Source organism: Triturus cristatus, chromosome 4_2 (assembly GCF_964204655.1).
Source record: "Triturus cristatus chromosome 4_2, aTriCri1.1, whole genome shotgun sequence".
Classification (NCBI taxonomy): domain Eukaryota; kingdom Metazoa; phylum Chordata; class Amphibia; order Caudata; family Salamandridae; genus Triturus; species Triturus cristatus.
In genome coordinates, this window is record NC_140586.1 from 778,729,154 (window position 1) to 778,750,701 (window position 21,548).

At 44.2% G+C, this 21,548-nt stretch overlaps 1 protein-coding gene across 1 annotated transcript in view; it reads left to right on the plus strand.

The window, feature by feature from the left end:
- Positions 1–21,548, plus strand: part of LOC146835028 (cytochrome P450 4B1-like) — a 235,963-nt gene that overhangs the window by 94,666 nt on the left and 119,749 nt on the right. Inside the window, exon 7 of the mRNA XM_085602689.1 lies at positions 1,696–1,802. Coding sequence (XP_085458815.1) covers positions 1,696–1,802 — 107 coding nt within the window. The remainder of the gene's footprint in view (positions 1–1,695; positions 1,803–21,548) is intronic.

Sequence of the window (21,548 nt, forward strand, 5' to 3'; positions counted from 1 at the left end):
AGTGCTTCTACCACCAAAGACAAGTTTGGGTACGATTTTGAAGTCCAGTGCTCGATAGACCCTGATGCAGAGGGCCCCCTGGAGAACAAGGCTGTTTTTACATGAATACTCAAGTTTATGGGTCATTTTTATATGTATTTCCCGATTTCAGTTGACTGTATTCCTTTCGGCTGCTCGCGAGTCCAAGGAGAGTTTTGAAACAAAGCGCAAGAGAATACAAAAAATGCAGAGTGTGTAATAAATATTTTTTAATATCCGCATTAATTTTCATTTCAGTAAGTTTGCAGGTATATTTGTAGCATGCTATTTAGAGGCAGATTGTTCAAGAGACACCATCCTGTGACTTTCTTTAGAGTTAAGATGTACTTTTGGGCTCCTTTCTACAAAGCGCATCTAGTATTTCTGTTTTTTATAAGAATGTGACGGACAGCAACATTTATTTTGCCAAGAAAGTGGCCATGATGACCATCATCTGCCCCAAATATGAATCTCATAACATGCCTAGATTAATGGACACAACATTAAAAAACAAGTTATAATGTAAATGATGTAAGAATTCAAACCAGGATAAGGCCCACAGCTGCTCTTGCTTGAGAATAATTAGATCAAGTGTGTCGCTTGACAGTCCAAACCTGATAAAACTGCAATAAACTTGTGTCTTCTTAAAACAAATGTGTTTGAGCAGTTATTGTGATTGAGAGGTCAACAAATCAGTAGAATCTGGTAAGCAACACATCTGGAGAATGCAGATGTAATTCCATCATGCTGGAGGCATTGAAACAGGGTCAGCGTTGGCGCTGGTGGCGCCCAGTGCCCAATGTTTGTTGAAGCCCCAAAAAACCTCCTTCTCCACAAATTTTCACTACTGCACTCCACCAGTGCCCCTTATAGCTCCTCTCTCAAATGCTTTTCATTTGCTTTATAGCTTATAATAGCTCCTCTCTCAAATGCTTTTCATTTGCTTTATAGCTTATAGCGCTACTCTTACCAGGGTAGGGAGTCAGAGCACTTTATATCACCCACTATACAGAGACAATGAATCATACTTGTGTATTTCAGTCTATAGAAAATGTTACTTAAGACAATGAGCATTACAAGGTATAGGAGTATCATGTCACTGATACAAGTCGTCAGTATGCTTTAAGAGTTTGGTCTGGAGAAGCAGAAACTCAGGATTTGAAGCAAGCCACAGTGGTTGGCTTTACTGATAAGACTGTATTTCTACATGCGAGACAGATGCAAAAAATGTTCCAATGCAGGGCAGTGCGACCTGTGCAGCCGCACCTGTTGCGGACCTCAGACGCAACGGGGTGCACTGTGTTTAGAAATAACTTTTTTACAGATGCTATTAACATGTTAAGGATAGAGATTTTTGGGTGTGTAGAATGTTGCATTAGTCCAGGGGGAGATTATTAGTGTACATTTGTCAACCAATAATAATTTATTAGCTGAAATTCTGCAAATCGGCGTTCATGTAACTTGCTTGGCTGTGGCCTCTATCTGGCAACGGGATAGTCTCGCTAAACTAACCATGTTTTACTGTCTTACTTTCTCTACTAGACAATCTTGTGCATTCCATTTATGTCAAAAGTCTCATAAAAGAATATGCTTCTTTTTATGGTACTCTGTCTGCTGTAGAACGTAACCCCAGTGTTTGATTGTAAATTAAAACAAATTTGTAATTTTCATTGACAGATAAAGTGATTCAACAGAGAAAAGATTTGCTGAAAAATGAGAAAGAATTGGAGAAAATCCAACAGAAAAGACATTTAGACTTTCTGGATATTCTTCTTTGTGCCAAGGTATGGGTTCACTTATAATAATGTTTATTTTTATGCAGCTCTTTCCATGTTTGTTCGTTGTGACACAGTAGTGACAGAGATGGTGTTATGTATTATGGCCAACGTCTAATAGAAATACTTAGAAGTAAGGTGGGAAGAGTAGGCTTTAAGTCTAATGTACATCATAAGAAACTTCATCAATTGACACAAATTAGCACCTCTGTGGGGTTGTGACTCTCCCTATTATTTAGGTATAGGGCCCAACCCAACCAGTGGCGTCTGTTCTTTAAGACAGATAAAAACAAATTACCAGGTCCCAATACAGGAGACATCTCATCTATGGATTTAGTGACTCCTCTGAGGCGGAAGCCGGAGGTTTGACTGCTAGAAGTTTTTTAATTGTTTACTTACTCTGTGTGTTTTATTCCGCTTACACTTTGTGTTTTAAAATTGCTAGCTTTACACTTACCCGCCACCGCTGCATCCATTGCCCACTCCTCGCGCAGACGACTCTAATCTGACGCGTTGGAGGCAGGGCTTGCCGACGTTGGGGGTTTGACTGGCTACACGCACCTGTGCTGGGACGAGTCCCGCCCATTTGTCTACTTATTCTCTCCCCTCCCTGCTCGCTTAGATTGATTTAGTGACTCCTCTGAGGCGGAAGCCGGAGGTTTGACTGCTAGAAGTTTTTAAATTGTTTGCTTACTCTGTGTATTTTATTCCGCTTACACTTTGTGTTTTAAAATTGCTAGCTTTACACTTACTCGCCACCGCTGCATCCATTGCCCGCTCCTCGCGCAGACGACTCGAATCTGACGCATTGGAGGCAGGGCTTGCCGACGCTGGGGGTTTGACTGGCTACACGCACCTGTGCTGGTACGAGTCCCGCCCATTTGTCTACTTATTCTCTCCCCTCCCTGCTCGCTAAGATTGATTTAGTAACTCCTCTGAGGCGGAAGCCGAAGGTTTGACTGCTAGAAGTTTTAAAATTGTTTGCTTACTCTGTGTGTTTTATTCCGCTTACACTTTGTGTTTTAAAATTGCTAGCTTTACACTTACCTGCCACCGCTGCATCCATTGCCCGCTCCTCGCGCAGACGACTTGAATATGACGCGTTGGAGGCAGGGCTTGCCGACGCTGGGGGTTTGACTGGCTACACGCACCTGTGCTGGGACGAGTCCCGCCCATTTGTCTACTTATTCTCTCCCCTCCCTGCTCGCTTAGATTGATTTAGTGACTCCTCTGAGGCGGAAGCCGGAGGTTTGACTGCTAGAAGTTTTTAAATTGTTTGCTTACTCTGTGTGTTTTATTCCGCTTACACTTTGTGTTTTAAAATTGCTAGCTTTACACTTACCCGCCACCGCTGCATCCATTGCCCGCTCCTCGTGCAGACGACTCGAATCTGACGCGTTGGAGACAGGGCTTGCCAACGCTGGGGGTTTGACTGGCTACACGCACCTGTGCTGGGATGAGTCCCTCCCTCTCCTACTCCTATATAATAGACGCCACTTCTCGACCGCGCAGCGGGCGAGAGCGCAGCGGGCGCGCCGAGGGCGCGCCTAAGGCAAGCCCGTCTGCGCCCGTCCGCGCCCTGAGGCGCTCGGCGGTCCGCCATTCTGCCCATTCTGGGCGTTCACCTGGCTGCTTGGTCTCCTACTCCTCTGAGGAGCTTCATAGCTTTAACAACACACCTCCTTCTTGTTCACCTCTTGACTGCTCGCTTAAAGCATTATCAAAATGCTCGCTCTGTAACTTTGCTTTCTCTGGTCATACAGCTACTTTAGGGCCATCAATTTCTCTCTATAAGTTCTGGAGCATCAATTGTCGTTCCTTGCCCAAAAATAGAGACCATATTTTCGACTTATTGTCCTCCACCCAGCCAGATGCCCTGTTCCTAACGGAAACCTGGCTCCATGCTAGCTCTGGCCCTGACGTAGCTTGTGCTTTGCCGCCAGGTTATGTCATAGTTAGGCTAGACAGAGCCACGGGGAAAGGTGGGGGGATCGCGATCATCTTTAAAGACACCTTCTGTTGTTCTTTGGATGCTGTTCCCCTCCCACACTGCGAAGCCGCTCTTTTCAAGATAGCAGTTTCCCCTCGATTGACGCTATCAGGTTTACTTATCTACCGCCCTCCTGACAAACCTACACAATGGCTAACCTCATTTGCTGACTCCGTAGCCCCCCATGCAATGAAGGCAGCAAATTTCACCATCTTGGGAGATTTAAATCTCCATTTAGAGGACCCACAGAACAGTCTTAGTAGAACATTTCTATCAGATTGCGAGGCTATTAACCTATCACTTCGCAACCAAGGCCCAACCCATCAGGCAGGCCACTTACTTGACCCTGTCATCTCCAACATTTCGTTTGATTGTACCTCCCCTGCCCTCCCCCTTGATTGGTCTGATCACTATGCCATTTATTTCACTTTGCCTGCTGATCTGACAAAGTATACGTCTCTTCTTGGCACCAGGAATAGTCGCAGAGCCTGGTCCAAGCTAAATATCTCGGCCATCAACACCTCTCTTATGGCCAGCTGCCCTGATATTAATAGTGGATGCACCGCCTTAGCTCAAGAAGTATCTCACTGGCTAACCGCTAACATCAATTACCATCTGCCAGTACGTCCCAGGCCACCAACTCCGCATCTCGCTCCTGCCCCTTGGTTTACAAACGCCCTGAAAGCATCTAAATCTAAATGCAAACACCTGGAGAGGTCTTGGCGCAAATTCTATGCCCCGAATGATAAACTAATCTATCGCGCAGCACTCAGGCATTACCATCAAGCCTGCCGAATGGCTAAAGCTCTGTTTGTTTCACAAACTATTGAAAAGGCCATTAATCGGCCGAAAGCCCTCTTTTCCATGGATAAGAAGCTAGCTGGTTCTAAGACTGGTCCCACTCCACCTATCCTAGGGGCAGTGGAATGTAATGAAATAGCTGACTTTTTTATTTCCAATGTCAAAATTATTCACACTGCCCTGTCCCGTACCTCCCCTTCACCCTCTCCTGACCCCTCTACCTGGTCCCCATTGAATCCGTCACCCCAGGTGACTCTAATCTCGGAATGGCCCCTGTTGGATTCCGACTCGTTACCCGCCTGCTTAACTAAAGTCAACTCAGGCTCCCCTCTTGACCCACTTCCCGTGAACATTCTTCGACAACTTTCCCCAGATGTTCTACTAATCATCCAAGAACTCCTCAATTCCTGTTTACGTGAATCCATAGTCCCAGATGAATGGAAAAGAGCTTTGGTTGTGCCACTCTTGAAAAACCCCGGTGCAGACCCCAAGACACTTGCCAATTTTCGACCTATCTCCTTACTGCCTACGTTCTCTAAAATTTTGGAAAGACACATTAATCTACATCTTACATCTCATGTTGAGTCCATAGGTTTTCTACATCCTTCCCAATCGGGCTTCCGCTTCCATTTTTCTACCGAAACGACCCTTTTGGGGGTCACTGAGAACCTACGCTCTCGCCTTGACCATGGCGAAACTGCTGCGCTTATTCTTTTAGATCTAAGCGCCGCATTCGATACGGTCTCACATTCAACTCTTCTTAGAGCCTTGAGAACGGCTGGAGTGACCGGCCCTGCTCTTGCTTGGCTGGCCTCTTTTCTAGATCGTCGCACCTTTCAGGTTGTTTCTTCTGGTTCTTCTTCTTCTGTTCGTTCATCGGCGCATGGGGTCCCACAGGGGTCTTCACTGAGCCCCATGCTCTTTAATATCTACGTGAGACCTCTAGCTACCATCATGGAAGACCTTGGTCTTTCCTTCTACTCATACGCCGATGATACCCAGATTCTCTTTTCCCTTTCAGCGGCCGCAGCCAATACTTCATCAGCTCTTAAATTTGGACTTAGCCGAGTGGCAGAATGGATGCAGGCGAATCTCCTGAAATTAAACGGTGACAAGACAGAGGTGCTTATTTTAGGTAAAAAAAAGCACCTCTGGGGCCCTACACATTGGCCGGCTGAAATGGGCCCACTACCTCTTCCAGTGACCCAGGTTCGCAATCTTGGCTTTGTCATAGATGAATCTCTCTCTATGCGACATCAAGTGGCTAAGGTAGCAGCCACCTGTTTTTCCATCTTAGGGTGGCTCCGCAAAATTCTGTGGATGCTCCCGGTGGGCACAAGACGCCAGGTGGTCCAGGCTTTAGTCACTTCTCGCCTGGACTACGGCAATGTGCTCTACCTTGGGGTTACACAGGAGGTCCAGAGGAGACTTCAGCTAGTACAGAACTCAGCCGCGCGCCTCCTCTGTAAAGTCCCGTGGAGTTCGCCAATCTCTCCCTTTCTCAAAGATCTTCATTGGCTCCGCATAACAAACCGCGCTAAATTTAAGGCCCTTTGCTTTTTACATAAAATCAAGCTAGGGTCGGCTCCAGGCTATCTCAAGGCCTTGGTTCAACCATACTTGCCACCCCGCCCCCTCAGATCATCAGCTCAGGGCAACTTTCTGATCCCCCGTTTCAAATTGACAAGAATCGGCGGCTGCTCTTTTTCTTGTGTTGCCCCTAGACTGTGGAATTCTCTCCCGGTCTCGCTGAAACTTGAACCATCTCTGTTTAAATTTCGTAAGGACCTTAAAACCTGGCTTTTTTCTCATTAACATCTGATTTGGGTAATCACTAATTGATCGGCGTCGGGAGACCCCTTGTGGGTAGCTGTGCGCCTTATAAATTCAACTACAAATACAAATACAAAATACCATGAAGTGTGATGGGTAGGTTGTAGTGTTCTTCCTTGATCAGATGGCCAGGTTCTGCGAATAGGACCAGTTATTTGTCCTTTACTGATATTAACTACATCCTAGTCATTCTCTATTTCTTTATGTACATCACCACACTCCTCTGTTATGATGGTCTTCTCTTGTGTTAGTGGTTTGGTTGTCTTAAAAGTTGAAAGTTTGACTAGGTGGCCAATAGCCTTTATTTGATTGTGTCTCCTAGTGCATCGCTAAAAAAACTGTCATATTTGGTCATTATTGTTATGACCGGCCAATATGTTTCACTGCCAAGGGTTTTTGACACTTTCATCAGGGCCTGAGGACCAAAAGATGCTTAAAGTACCCTACAACCAGTAAAAAGAAGAGAGAAATATGGCTATCAGGGCATGTTCTAAAATAAATTTTAACTGCGACATAATATTAGCATGAGCTCACTATTGAGATTGCATACCACTGGGTTTCAGCGCAACGTTGTGTTTTTTCTGGTCAAAGTAATGTTTACTTAGATGCAAGACAGTGTCTGTTACAGGCAGTCCTGATAATGTGTGCAGTTTCTTAACACTGTCCTTATTTTGTGATGAAGTATACTGCAATTGATTGGTCAACAACATGTATTTCTCAAAGTATATATAGTCGATTCACTTTATGGTGACTCGGCTATTTGAACTCCAAAGCACCCTCTGTGTTTTTGCTGTTTAGTAGCTATTTTCTGTTTTGTCATAAGTGCTTTTAAGGTGTTTCTCAAAGTATAGTTTAAAATTGATAATCTCAAATTATTCTTGTTCTTTACTATTCCACATTTTTGTAATGATCTGCATCTGTCAACTGGCACTGTTATTCTTTCTACCTATAGAAGAGAGGGTGCATAGCTAGGTATTGTTTTAGTTGGTATTTGGTAAAACAATTACACCGTTTTCAATATTGCTCTATCTAGTGAAAAGCTTGTGAGATGACAACTTTGAAACCCTGTATTTTGCATCACTGTAGAGGCTTCAGCCGGAGCAGCTAAAAAAAAACTGCAGTTGTGTCCACTCTTGTTTATGGCACTTGGCTACTACTGTTAAACGGGTTCTAACCTGTGAACAACCCCAATTTCAATTGCTTCTGGATGTCTGTCTTTTGGACCTCCTTTGTGGTGTGTACCACTTAGTGGACTCCCACCCACTGTAAGTTGTGTGTTAAAATAGATTTAAGCTGTAACCTTCTGTGGTGATAAAAGATAAAAATTCCCTGTTCTTCTTGTATTTGTCAAAAATCGTGGGAAGTGAAAATGTTTGTATAGGTCTTGCGCAGAGTTAGACATCTGAATGGGTCAGCCTTACATCTGTGCCCAGGTTGCTCTGTCGCAGATGGCACCCAGACTACATTGACTGTGGTGTACTACAAACTTATAATTAAACAGGGAATCCAAACAGAAATGTCCCCTTTTATTTCTGGCCAAAGTGTACATCTGTAGTGTTTTAATTGGTTTTCACTTTGGTTAAAGTGTGCCTAAAATGTAACTTTTTATTGACATTAGATGGAAAATACAGTGACTTGTGCTTTATAATCCATTACTGAGTCTCCCACACATACATATTAAGTGTGGTTTACTCTGTATGAGTTCAATAAAGTACTCATACGCTGAGCATATTTCCTTCAGCCACCCTTAATGGGATCCCAGCTTTGAGATGTGTCGCTGGGAGATTTATTCACTGACCTGCTAACTGCCAAATCGAAGCCCCCTGAAGATCTAGACCAATCCTGTAAGGATTGGATTTCTCCTGGCAGAGGAACAGGGGTGTGGTGAAATATCGGTGAACCGATTAGCAGCATCTCAATGTCAGGCAACTGCAGGATGTTCCCACATGGGACAAAGGGAGAAAAGGCAGGCGGCCTCTAGCACCAGCCACCATATTGGGTTCCTTTGAAGCTTTGGAGATAAGAAACCTATCCTGAGTGGGAAGAGCCTCCCTCAAAGGAGTGATGTGCTGCAATTTTCCTCTAAACTGCCATTGTACTCCTTTCTACAAGAGCACTTAGGGGCCGGATACCTGGAAGTTCCAGCTGGGATTGTAGAGGTGATGAAAAATCACTGAATTGGGTAGGCGACTCCAATCTCTATAAACCCCTCCGCCCCCTCCATTTTGAAACACCTTTAGACGGAATAACAGTTGAGAAGATGAGGAGCAAAAGAGAAGGATGGACTTGTACAGATGATGAACCCTGCGTGGAGTGTGGAGAGCCACACTCTGGACTTGTACCTATGGACGTTTTTGGGCTCTGTTGGTAGGATTATTACCAGTTGAGGATGGACTTGCCAGGGACTCTGAAGATTGGAAGCTCAGTTGGACTTTTTTCGTAATGGTCCTTTTGGCTCCCAGGAGTTGGTAGTAGTGGTGCCTATTTCATACATCAGCAGTTTGCAAGTGACTAGTGGCCTGGGTTCCTGGGGAGTGAAGATAGGAAATGGTCTTCTGTGAGGGCCATGGAATGCTGCTGCCAGGTCAAGAAAACACCAGGGCTGGGCAGGACAGTAGGTCCTGGCCCCTACACCCAGCTGCTGCTGAGAAGGAAGTAGCAGTACCTTAGGTTGTAGAAAGGCAGCATTTAGCATTAGCTAACATTCGTGCATTAAAGGCTCCACAAGAGCTCTCCTTGATGGCTGGGCCTGTGCCATAATCATTAACTGAATTGGTCCATTAGCGCTCAAGGTACCAGAAAAGTATGGTGCCGCTCAAGCACGGCTTTCTTTCTGCTGAAGCGGGCTTCCTGAGGGTCACAGACACCTGCTGTTTTGAAGAATACCAAATTAGATCAACTGTTCCCACAGCCCTCCCAGGAGCACTTATGTCACTCAAGCATGATGCTATTTTCTAATAGATGTCTTGTGTTTGAAGGTAGGAACCGCCCACTATTCATGACGCATAGAAAGCCCTTGGGCCTAGCCTGATGACCTTAAGAGAAGGCAGCGCGCACTGAGCAGCAGGCAATCCAGGGTACTGGCCATATCATGTTTACAATGCCCATGCTGACAGCATCACAGGCAAGTAGGCAAGTAGGAACAACAAGCTTTCATGCTTAGCACCGAGGGAAGAAATGCTGAGGTAGCCAGGAGAGCTGGACTGAACTGTGCAAGTCTTGAACCCTTGCATGACTGAGGATGCCTAATGCAGACAGGGATACATGCTTAAAGAAAGCATGCCACAGTGGGTGCAACAACAAAAGCTGTGAAACGTAAATACTTCCTGGCTGCAGCAGAATCAAAGGAATTCCTTGGGCGAAGGAGCAGCCTTTAATGCCGAAGGGCTAATGAATTGAGAGAGAATTCCACAGCCGAGGTCCACCAACTTTCAAAGTTTTAGTCACCTTGTCTTTCATAGAGGTAATGCGAGGATTTTCAATTTGTGGTTGTTAGAACTGGGGTCTCTACTTGGCAGAGGTAGGTACCTTTGACCAAATAGGGACCCTTGCTTCTAAGTCAGGGAAAGGGGATTACACGTCTGGATAACCCCTGCTCACCCCCTTGGTAGCTTGGCACGAGCAGACAGGTTTATCTCAGTGGCAGTGTGTTAAGCATTTGTGAACACATACAGTAATACAGTGAAAATACTACAGATGGACACCACACAGGTTTTATAAAAATAAGTATTCTTTATATAGACTTAACACAAGACCACAAACGACAAAAATCCACAATACTGTACTCAAAATAGATTTAATGGTGGTAGAAGTAACTTAGTTCAAGTTGATGATAAATGCGACACATTTCTCACCAAAGTACCTGAATGCATAACGCAATACAAACAAAAGGTTCGCAGGGGTAGAGATGCGTCGGTTCCTTGCTTCGGGGGAGACGGTGCATCACGCCTCAATGCTTGCGCAGAGTAGGGGATGCGTCTTGGTCCTTACCGAAGAAGAGGTGATGCGTTGATTATCGTACTGCGTTCCGGTTACGATGCAACAAGATGGCGCCCTTGATGCGACGACGTGAAGACCATGTGTGCACCCCCGGCGGCCGTGCGGCGAACTCTGTAACTTTGGAGCCGCGACAGGTCCTGCGACATGCTTTTCCGGTGATGCAACGGCAGCAACGCGCTTCTCCAGTGATGCGTACGGTAACAGCTTTGACAAAGGTACGCTTCTCTGGTGATGCGGCGGCGACCTCTGTGTCGGCGACACACTTCTCCGGCGATGCGACAGCAACAGCTGCTACTGCGACACGCTTCTTCTCGTTGAGTTGCGCTTACAGCTCCCAGCGACATGCAGGCTTCAGCAGACAGAATTCCCAGCATGGGAATTCAGAGAGGAGCTGGTGGTGAAGCCTTTTGTCCCTGAGACTTCAGCAGGGGGCAAGCACAAGTTCAAGCCCTTGGAGTAATATTCTGCAAGATAATGAAAGACACCACTGTAGGCCAACACAGCACACTGGCAGGGGGGCAGTCCAACTCCTACAGCTTCCTTGGTTGTTCTCCTTGGCAGAGGTTTGTCTTGTTGTTCCAGAAGTGATCTCAAGTCTTGGGGTCTGGGTCCCCATATTTATACTACTAAATCCTTTGTCCTCTGAAGGCAGAGGGGCCTGTACCTAGTCCAAACCAGTTCTGTGCAGTCCTGGAGCACTTTGTTTACAGGACTCCTTCTTTCCTTTGGCAGGGTGGGCTAGGGTCATCAGACGCACCACAGGAGGTGGAGCCAACATTGTGAAAGGCAGGCACAGCCCTATTCAGACCCAGGTGCTACTCTTCCCACCACTTTACTTGCAGATAGGTCTATTCAGCCCTGTGCTGACTCACCCCGTCTCCTGGAATCCCCCAGCCCCCGTCACTCACAAAACCAGACACACAATTCACAAGCTAGCAGAGGCAGGCTGGATGGTTAGGTAAGAAAATACCTACTTCTAAAAGTGGTATTTTCAAACACAGAATGTTAAAACCCACTTCACTAAAAGATATATTTTATCATTCTGAGTTCAGGCATACTAAACTCGAATTTCCAGCATGTTCCCTGGGTCAGTTAGGATTATAAGGTGTTATAATGAAACTGCCCATTCTGGCCTATGGGGACTGATAGCCTTGCAATAGTGAAAATGAAAACGGCTGTAATTCACTGTTAGGACATGCCACACACACCAGGACATGTCCTACCTTATACTTACAATGCACATTGCCGTTGGGCCTACCTTAGGAGTGTCTGATATGAAGAAAAAGGGAAGGTTTAAGGACTGGCAAGTGGGTGCACTTACCAAGTCAACATGGCAGTACTAGACTGCACACAGGCTCTGTAATGGCAGGCCTGAGACACACTAATCAATACATCAATTTAACATAGGGAGCACTTGCACTGTGGCACAGTGCCCAAATCATCTAAAACCAGCAAACAGATCAAAAGCAGAGGAGGCAATCAGTAAACAAATGGAAGGGAGACTCTCGCCAATGGTACCAGGTCTAACAGTGGTCCTTTTGGGTCACCGACTCCTAAATGGAATATGGAAAGCAATTGGGTCTGTTAAATAGTCCTGCAGCATGGTCATGGATTGTCATCCACAAAAGCAGAGAATCGAATGAGCAATGCACACTGAACTTTACAATGCCTATGACTCTTCATTTTAATGGACCTCTCCGGAGAATATCTACTACCCTTTTGTATTGCTGTGAATTATACTATAAGGAACAGATGTCACATATGTCATATGTCAGCTCTTCGTATATAGCAGACTATGAAATGAGTATGATGTCATAAACATCCTGCTGTACTTTAGTTTGTGAATATATTAGTAGGCTCCAAATCCTAAGTTTGTAGTTCATTTCTGAACAATTCAAGGTAAGGATGTGCTGAAGCTTTTCAATTTATTCAAAAGGCATAAGGTGAGGGCTGGTGGGGAATTGAGTTGTAGTAAAGCTTTTCAGAATCATCAAAAATTATTTCCTGTTGTTAGAGCTGTCAGCATTAGGGTGGATTTCTCCCAGATTTGTTCTTACTCATCTTGCTTTTGCTGCATTTGTTTTTGTTGGCCTTAGGACTGTGCACTTTACCACCGCTAACCAGTGCTAAAGTGCTTGTGCTCTCTCCTTTAAACATTATGAACTTGCCCTACATCGAATAGGCACATTTAATTTACTCGTAAGCCCCTGGTAATGTGGTACTACATGTGCCTAGGGCCTGTAAATTAAATGCTACTAGTTGACACGCAGCTCTGATTTTGCCACACACTTAAGTAGCCCTTTAAACCTTCCTCAGACCTGCAATTACAGCATGTGCGTGCAGTTTAAAATGGCCATTTTGACCTGTCAAAATAAACCTTTCGTTTTGAGACATATAACTCACCCCTGGAGTAGGCCATAAACAGCCCATAAGGAAGGGTGCAGTGTATTTAAACCTTTGAGCATGTGGTTTTAACTTCTACATGTCCTCATAGTGAAAAAACACTTATATCTATTTTTACTACTGCAAGGACTGCCTCTCCCATAAGATAACATAGGGTTACCTTATTGACAATTCTGAATATGCCAATTTTTGAAATTTTCCATTTTCTTGTCCTAAGTGTTTGCTGCCTGCAGCCTGTATCCTGAGTCACATGACTAGATGTAGGTGGCAAGGGGTCTCTGTGTATTGCTCTCAGACAGTAAAGTAGAGGGAGAATAGGTGTTGGCAGGATGAGCCATCTCAGTCAAGATGAGGAGGAAGAAGCTGTCACCTACCTTACGTGCACATCACAATGGCTCTACCTCAGCAGACTAACAAAGGGTTTCACACTGGGGCTAGCGCAGGGGTGCATGACATTTCAGACCCCTCTGAAGGGGGCCTAGAAGTTTCTCCCACTTCAAAGTGGGCAGCAGGTGTACATATGTGGCATTCAGAAACAGCTCTTCAGATCACTTATGGATCTGTCGACTCTGCCAGGAAGAAGGAAAGCCCTACTGTGATTTTCTGCAAAGTATCTGCTGTCGCTGCACCACTACTCTTCTGCTGTTGTGAGCTGCTCTTCTGAGTTGGGCCTGCCTGTGTGGACTGAGAACTCCAGACAATCTCAGAGGATCAGTTGACTGGACCCCTGGTCAGCAACAAAGGGACATAACAGGCTTCTACGACATCGACACTTCTCCCCGCATTGCGATGCAGTGAACCTCAGTCCTCTATCAACTCTAATCATAAAATTAATCCTTACTGTAACGCTAACATTTACCCATGCCAACAACCTAACGATATTTCTTATGCTACATCTTACCATGCCATGTATAGCATTACTATTTACCTTAATTTAAACATTTCTATTTCAATGCATGTTTAAGACTGATTTTTCAAGATAGAAATTCAAAATGTTTTTTTTCTGTTAACTACTTTTCTCTGTAGTGGCTTCTTTGTCAAGTGATTTCTATTTTACCTGCAGTGCCTTCTTTGTCAAGTGCTTTCTATTTTTAAGTTCTCCAGCATTGGATCTTTCATAGATTCACATGCTTGAATCATTCCCCGTTGTCGAAGTGGGAGTTCGACGGTATTATAATAAAGCAGTATGTACCACTATCATAGGCTATAATGGTAATGAAAAAGTCAGTTTAATAGCCTATCTATGTCCTTTTTAAAAAAAGACCAAGCTTGAACTATAACCAGTCAGGCAGCAGCACCCTCTAGAACACTCCCAACAGAGGCTAAGTCCCTCAGATTTTCTACCCACGTTCTGTGAAGGGAGTCAGCCTGAGCTCTGCTCAGTTCCTTCAGCTATTACTTCTTTTGGATCATCAAAGATTATATTTCATATTTAATTTCTCTGGCCCTTGCACTAATATGTCAGAGTAGCAGAAAACAAGGTAAAGGACTACAAAATATGTCTAAGCTTTTCCTCAAAAACGTTCCCGTTCAGAGAAATGAGGCGATTATTGGGACTACAGAAACTCAAATTTGTCATTTCTGATGAGGACAGTGAGAATTCCTTCACCTCAAAGGAGAGAGGTCAAAGAGAGAGATCGTGCCAAGGGTCTCAAGAGGGGTGAAGAAAAGCCATACAAAAGACTTACCATGAGTCTTCATAAGCTACTTTTAACAGAGAGAAAATTGGAAAAAACTTTCTCAGAGGCAGACCCTACAACTCCCTCTTCAACCCTGGCCTGGTGTCAAGACTGATTCCGGGGCAACCCGATGAATATGTAGACCTATAGACAAGCTAGCTCACAGTGCCAATGTCAGCCCCACTAACCTACCAGGGAGCGAATCGTTTCTGCAAACCACTGAGTATGACAACCTTGATCCCTCAGGGATCGCAAAAACAGTACAGAACATTTAGCTCAGTCACTCGTGCGTATATACAGGTAATACACAGTGGGACATTTTCAATAGTATTTATTGAACCAAAGTTATTCTTGCATAAAATATGTGTCCTGCAATGATTAGTAGACAGAAGCAGATAAACATGATTAAAGCACCAAAAGCGTAAATCATATATATATATATATTCACTGAAAAAACCATAGGTTTCAGGGGCGTTATAGTTAGCTAGACTTTTTACTCGTACAAAACCATTGAAATTCCCCCGTTATAGTAAGTTCAGCTAACTATAACTCCCGCGCCCGCAATGCACTGCTGATGACGTCACATATTACATCAGTCATGACATGGTCAGTGACATCACTCATGACATCACTGATGGCATCTCAATTGACATCACTGATGACATCACTGATGACATCATCCAGGGAATGTGTGTTTTTCTGAAAATTACATATGTTTTATATATGTATATCTCAAGGTTGATGGAAGAATAAATGGGTATATAAGTGTCTAAATGGATGATTTGTTTTTGAAAAATTGATTGTATAACTGCCTGATTAAGTGTATCTTAGTGAATACATGGCTTAGTGAGTAATGTTTAAATATGTAAATATCTGTATCAGTCTCTCACTTTGTGTATAAGTGGCTGCATGGGTTGGTGAGTAGCTACATGAGTGTCTATATAGGTGATTAGTTGTTTTTTTGAGTATCAGTATGAGTGTCTGAGTGTCAGTATGGTTCGGTGGGGGTATTACGTAGTGCATAGGCGCATGAATGAGTGACTCACTGTTTGTATGTGTTGAAGACCGCATGTGTGCAGGACTGTATGGGAGTATAAGTGTGTGCATGGGTGTGTTAGTGAGTGAATGATTGTCTCAATAGTGTCTTTATGAGTAACTACATATGTTTTAAACTAGTATATGTGACTATTGGTGTATATAAGTGAGTATATGTGAGAGTGAGAGATTGAAAGAGTTCCTGTATGAATAAGTATGTGTTTCTATAAGTGATTGTTTAAAAGACTAGGGGCCTCATTTATGAAAAGTGACGCATCACTGCGTGAAAACAGTGATGCATCATTTTTCACTGCGCCCTCCCTGCGACTCCAATGATGCGTCAAATTTACAGTATGACGCATCATGTCGCAAGGAGTCACAGATACGTCAGTATTTCTGACGTATATGTAGGCGCAAAAGTGACGCATTGCTGGAGTGTGTCACAAAAGTGACGCAACTCCAGCAATGTGTCCTTTCACATGGGGCAAGCCACATGTGAAAGGGCCTGCGTCAGTCTTACGCCTGCTGTGAGGCAGGCGCAAGATATTGACGCATTTGCACCCTAGAAGTGGCGCAGTGAAATCTCGTAGATTTCACTGCGTCACTTCTACGATGCTTACTTACGTGGGAACGCCCACCCTGCATACAGTATACCTGACGCAGGTATAATGTAGCGCAGGGGTTTACAAAGTGACGCATCTAGGTAGATGCGTCACTTTGTAAATATGGCACATCATGGCGCATGTTTTACGCCACTGGTGCGTCACAAAAAGTGACGCACCGGTGGCGCAAAACTGACGCAGGGGCTCATAAATGAGCCCAAAAGTATGTGTAAGTTTCTGTAGAAGTAAGTGTGGTGGTGTGTGTATAACTGTATATGCAAGTAAATGGATGTTTGATTCTTTATTAGCATGAGTGACTATGTGTGTGAGTAACTCTATGGATGAGTGGCGTTGTGTAACAGGATGTATAGGTGTATGAGTACATATGATGAGTGAGTACATGTATGAGTGACTGTATAGGACTGTTGGTGAATGAGTGGATGTGTATGTGGAGCTTAGAATTACTGAATAGGTTGTAGTAACTGATATTGGTATGTCCATTGTTTTCAAAATTTTAGTTTCTATTTTTGAATTTGTGTATCAAAGGTTATATTAGGGGGAGAGTAGGTCTGCCACTCTATCACAAGGATGATGTCATCAGTGATGTCATTTGAGATGTCATCAGTGATGTCATGAGTGATGTAATATGTGACGTCATCAGCAGTGCATTGCGGGCGCGCGAGTTATAGTTAGCTGAACTAACTATAACGGGAGAATTTCAATGGTTTTGTACGAGTGAAAAGTCCAGCTAACTATAACGCCTCCGAAACCTATGGTTTTTTCAGTGAATTTCTAAGGTTTTTTAAATGCTAATTCCTAACTATAACGTGCCTGAAACCTATGGTTTATTCAGTGAATTTCAAAGGTTTTTTAAATGCTAATTTCTAACTATGCCTACAGAGATAGGACATGTGAAGAAAGAAGAAAAAACGCACAGAAGGAAAAAAGACGGATACTCGTGGTAACTGAGTCTGACTAACCAGTCCTAGAGCCAGTGCTATGTTAAAAGACACTCAGAATACAGTAAAAACACCTACATACACTAGGAAACACTATGCGTTGGGGTCCCCCTGTGATCAGCATGACCTCCTCTGTAAGCCCCTAGTATATAATAGGGCAGGGGATTAAAACTACCTCTTAAAACGCGCCACGGGGCGTGCTTGCACACGTCCCCTCAGGCCCCGTCCCCTCACTTCCCCACTGTGTAAACACGCCCTGTGGCCGTTTTAAGTTGGGAGATTAAGCCCCCTTGAATCCTGACTAGACCACTAGGTATGTCCAGTAAGCGCCATTGCAGAGAGGTGTAAAAAGGGGCACGGCCTGCACCACCTCTCTGCAACGCAAAGCAGTGGCGCTTACTGGAAGCACCTGGTGGGCTAGTTGGCCCCCAGGGTCCCTCAGGATTGAAAGGGAATTATTTCCCCAACTTAAACCGCGCCACAGGGCGTGTTTGCACACGTCACCTCAGGCCCCGTCCCCTCCCTTCACCACTGTGTAAACGCGCCCTGTGGCCGTTCTAAGCTGAGAGATTAAGTCCCCTTGAATCCTAAGGGTCCCTAGGGTCAAACTAGCCCACTAGGTACCTCCTGTAAGCGCCACAGAGCTGCATTGCATAGAGGTGTAAAAAGGGGCAGGGCCTCAGAACACCTGTCTGCAACGCAGCTCCCTGGCGCATACTGGAGATACCTGTTGGGCTAGTTGGCCCTCAGGGACCCTCAGTATTGAAGGGGAATTAATTCCCCAACTTACAACTGGCCAGGGGGCGCGTTTGCAGAGTGCTGCAAGGAGGGGGCGTGGCCTCCAGCGCGATATCGGTCTTTTATTTATTTTAGCTTTTTAAGAAGGAGGGCTGTGTGGCCCCCCTTCTTTTTCTAATTTAGTGGCCCTGGGGACCCCATCCCCCAGGGCCTGCACCCTAATTTTTTTTGTTGAAAAAAATTAATTTGGCCCTCCCAAGGCCTTAATCGGCCCCGGGGACCCCAACCCCCGGGTCATGCCCTTTTTTTAAAATTCTTTAGGGGGGGCTGCGTTGCCCCCCTCCTCAGGCCACTTATGGCCCCGGGGACTCCATCCCCCGGGGCCGGCCTTTGTTTTTTATTATTTTTTAAAAATATATATTTAGAGAAACACCTAGGACATGCTGGACAAACCGTATGTACCTATCACCATGACGATTTGCGTGATATTCATTAAAAGGCGACTATGCATAGAATGAATCCACATGGAATGTATTTACACCGCTAGTGAAGCTCTGACGTGTCTGACGCCCTACCATGCCTAATCCCGACGCCCCCGCCGGTGGGTACTCTCCAAGTAGACACCCTTGTCATTTATTTATACAAACATGGGTAGCTATTGACGGGCACATTTAATATACACACACACCAAGCCATTCAAAGGGGATTCGACAAAAATTCGACAAAACTATGCAAGAAACCCCCCACACGGTTAATACAACACACATCCACCACCGGATGTGTAATACTTTTTATTTTACTCTCTGGAAAGGAGACGAACCTCACTTGAGAGTCACAGCGTGCTCCTGGCTGAGCCCAATGCTGTGTTACACCCAGCAGTGCCCGCCGAGTGCCTCACACCTCTGTGTTGTATTCCATCAGCTAGTGCGTATGCTATGACACTCTCTAGCCCATGTGCACTGTAACACCACCATGTGAATATGTCATGCCACACTTGCCTTCGCACGGGTTATATTGCCCCATCTAACGTGCCTTCCTCGATGCCTATGTTATAACGCACAGCGCTATGCCATACATATTACAATCTGGGATCCATATCTTTGTCTTGTCACAGTGCATATGCAACGTTACACTCCCCAGCACATATTTTATATTACAACTTTAGAGACTAGTTAGGTTACACAACACAGCCCTGTGCATATTACACTCCAAGGCGCATATCGCATAGCACGCATAGCACGCGCTAGTGTCTGAGCTATCTCGCGCTCTCCATCTGTCATTGCGCACAATGTATTGCATATTATATTTCACGCCTCGGTTCATTTTATATCACACTTTTTGGTGCATAGTTTATACCATATACTATATCTAGTTTTCATTTTCAATCGTGCTCTCAGGACTATGTTCTATATAACACTGCGTCCACCTACCCTTTTCACGGGCATTACATTTTGCGATGTGGGTGGAGGGTCAGGGGGTGTTTCTGCCAAGTGAGCCCAGAGTCACAGTCACAAACGTCCTCTTCTTCCTGAATTAAAGTGAGATTATGCTGCATACTTGTTCGCACAGACACACATTTTAAAAACAAAAAAGTTCCTAATACCCACCTTCTCTGAACAGTTAGCTTGCTGCCCCATCCACCCAAAACGTGTTTTCCCCATGCAATGTCCCATAGGACCTTTAGCCGCAGCTAAAGCCCGAACTGCTGAACGGAATTACACCAAATTTGGCAAAGAGGTAGTCCTCATTTCAGACTCGTGCCTTTTGCTTAAATGGTGTCAATCTGTTCAGTAGTTCCTGAGAAAATCAAAATCACATATATATCTGGGCGGAGCCTAACCACACATCTCATGGTGAGATCTGATTGGCTGTCAGCACTTCATCCAAGAAGTGTTGGCAGCCATCGTGGGACCAATATACATGATAGCACCTCATTAAAAAGCATTGCAGTTAATAGAAGGTTTTAAGACTTTAGTTACATTATAAATCATTTGTTGATGGTACCATACTCATTTTAGGAATTGTGGTGTGTTCTAAGGTGATTTTACCATGTGAAAAAGCCTTCTGCTGGGATATCATGAATCATGTTTGAGAGAAGAATATTTTCTCATGCTTTTCCTACAGAGGTTTGGAAGGTGATCTATAAACTAACCTGAGAGCATATTTTCTGTAAATTCACATTATCTTTCTCAGTCATGTGAGAATGAAGTCTGACATTCTCAGTAAAACATGTACATCAAACAAGGGCAGAGACTGTCAGTAGATTCCTTTGTGTTCTACTGCAGCTTCCCAGAGTGTTCTAAAGAACAACTAGAGCGCTAACAGTCCTACGTATGACAAACGTATGGCACACCTGAAGCCATCTTGATTGGAATAAAGTGGTAACTCTTAAAACATGTAATTTAAAAAGGAATAAAATGAGGGGTTTCATTTTGCCATAGAAATTATGATTAGTGCTGCAGAAAGAAAAATTAGGGCACATTTCGAGTGACTTCTCAAATCCGCTTCTATTTCATAAAAAAATTCTGACATGCAGACTGAAACATGCACTTTGAATACCAGCAGCAGACTTCCCTGGTGAGCAGTAGCTTTACTATAGTGATCTAATGAGCAACTAGAGTGCTAACATTCAGAATTTATGGCAAATGTGTGACACATCTGAATGCCTTCTTGATGGAACCAAAGCAAACACGCATTGAAAATGCAATAGGTCTCGCCCTCGTTTAAGTTAAAGCAATTCTGTTTGTAATTAGGTGGCTTTTTAGCTTTGCTTTTATTAGTGTTTTTCAAACTTTCATGTACATAACATGCATATGTATGCATATATGTATATGTATATGTATGCATGCATTTATATTTGTATTTATATAGATATGCAGAATATATATCTTTATATATGTATGTATATATATCTATACTCATACATATGCATATATATGCATATATATATATGTGCATATGTGTGCGTGTAGAAAGAGGTAGAGAGGTAGAGGTGTAGAGGTAGAGAGGTAGAGGTAGAGAGATAGAGAGTAGTAGAGAGAGAGGTAGAGAGAGGTAGAGAGGTAGAGAGTAGAGGATGAGTAATAGAGAGTAGAGAGTAGAGAGTGAGTAGTAGAGAGTAGTAGAGAGAGTAGCAGAGAGTGAGTAGTAGAGAGTAGTAGAGTGAGTAGTAGAGAGTAGTGTAGTGAGTAGTAGAGAGTAGTAGAGAGTGGATAGTAGAGAGTGAGTAGTAGAGAGGAGTAGAGAGTAGTAGAGTGAGTAGTAGAGAGTAGTAGAGTGTGAGTAGTAGAGAGTAGTAGAGAGTGAGTAGTAGAGAGTGAGGAGTAGCAGAGAGTGAGTAGTAGAGAGTGAGTAGTAGAGAGTGAGTAGTAGAGAGTGAGTAGTAGAGAGTAGTAGAGAGAGTAGTAGAGAGTGAGTAGTAGAGAGTGAGTAGTAGAGAGTGAGTAGAGAGTGAGTAGCAGAGAGTGAGTAGCAGAGAGTGAGTAGCAGAGAGTGAGTAGCAGAGAGAAAGTAGTAGAGAGTGAGTAGTAGAGAGTGAGTAGTAGAGGGTAGTGGGGTAGTGGAGACAGAGTAGTAGAGAGTGAGTAGTAGAGTGAATAGTAGAGAGTAGTAGATAGTGAGTAGTAGAGAGAGTAGCAGAGTGAGTAGTAGAGAGAGTAGAGAGTAGTAGAATAGTAGAGACTGAGTAGTGGAGAATGAGTAGTAGAATGTAGTAG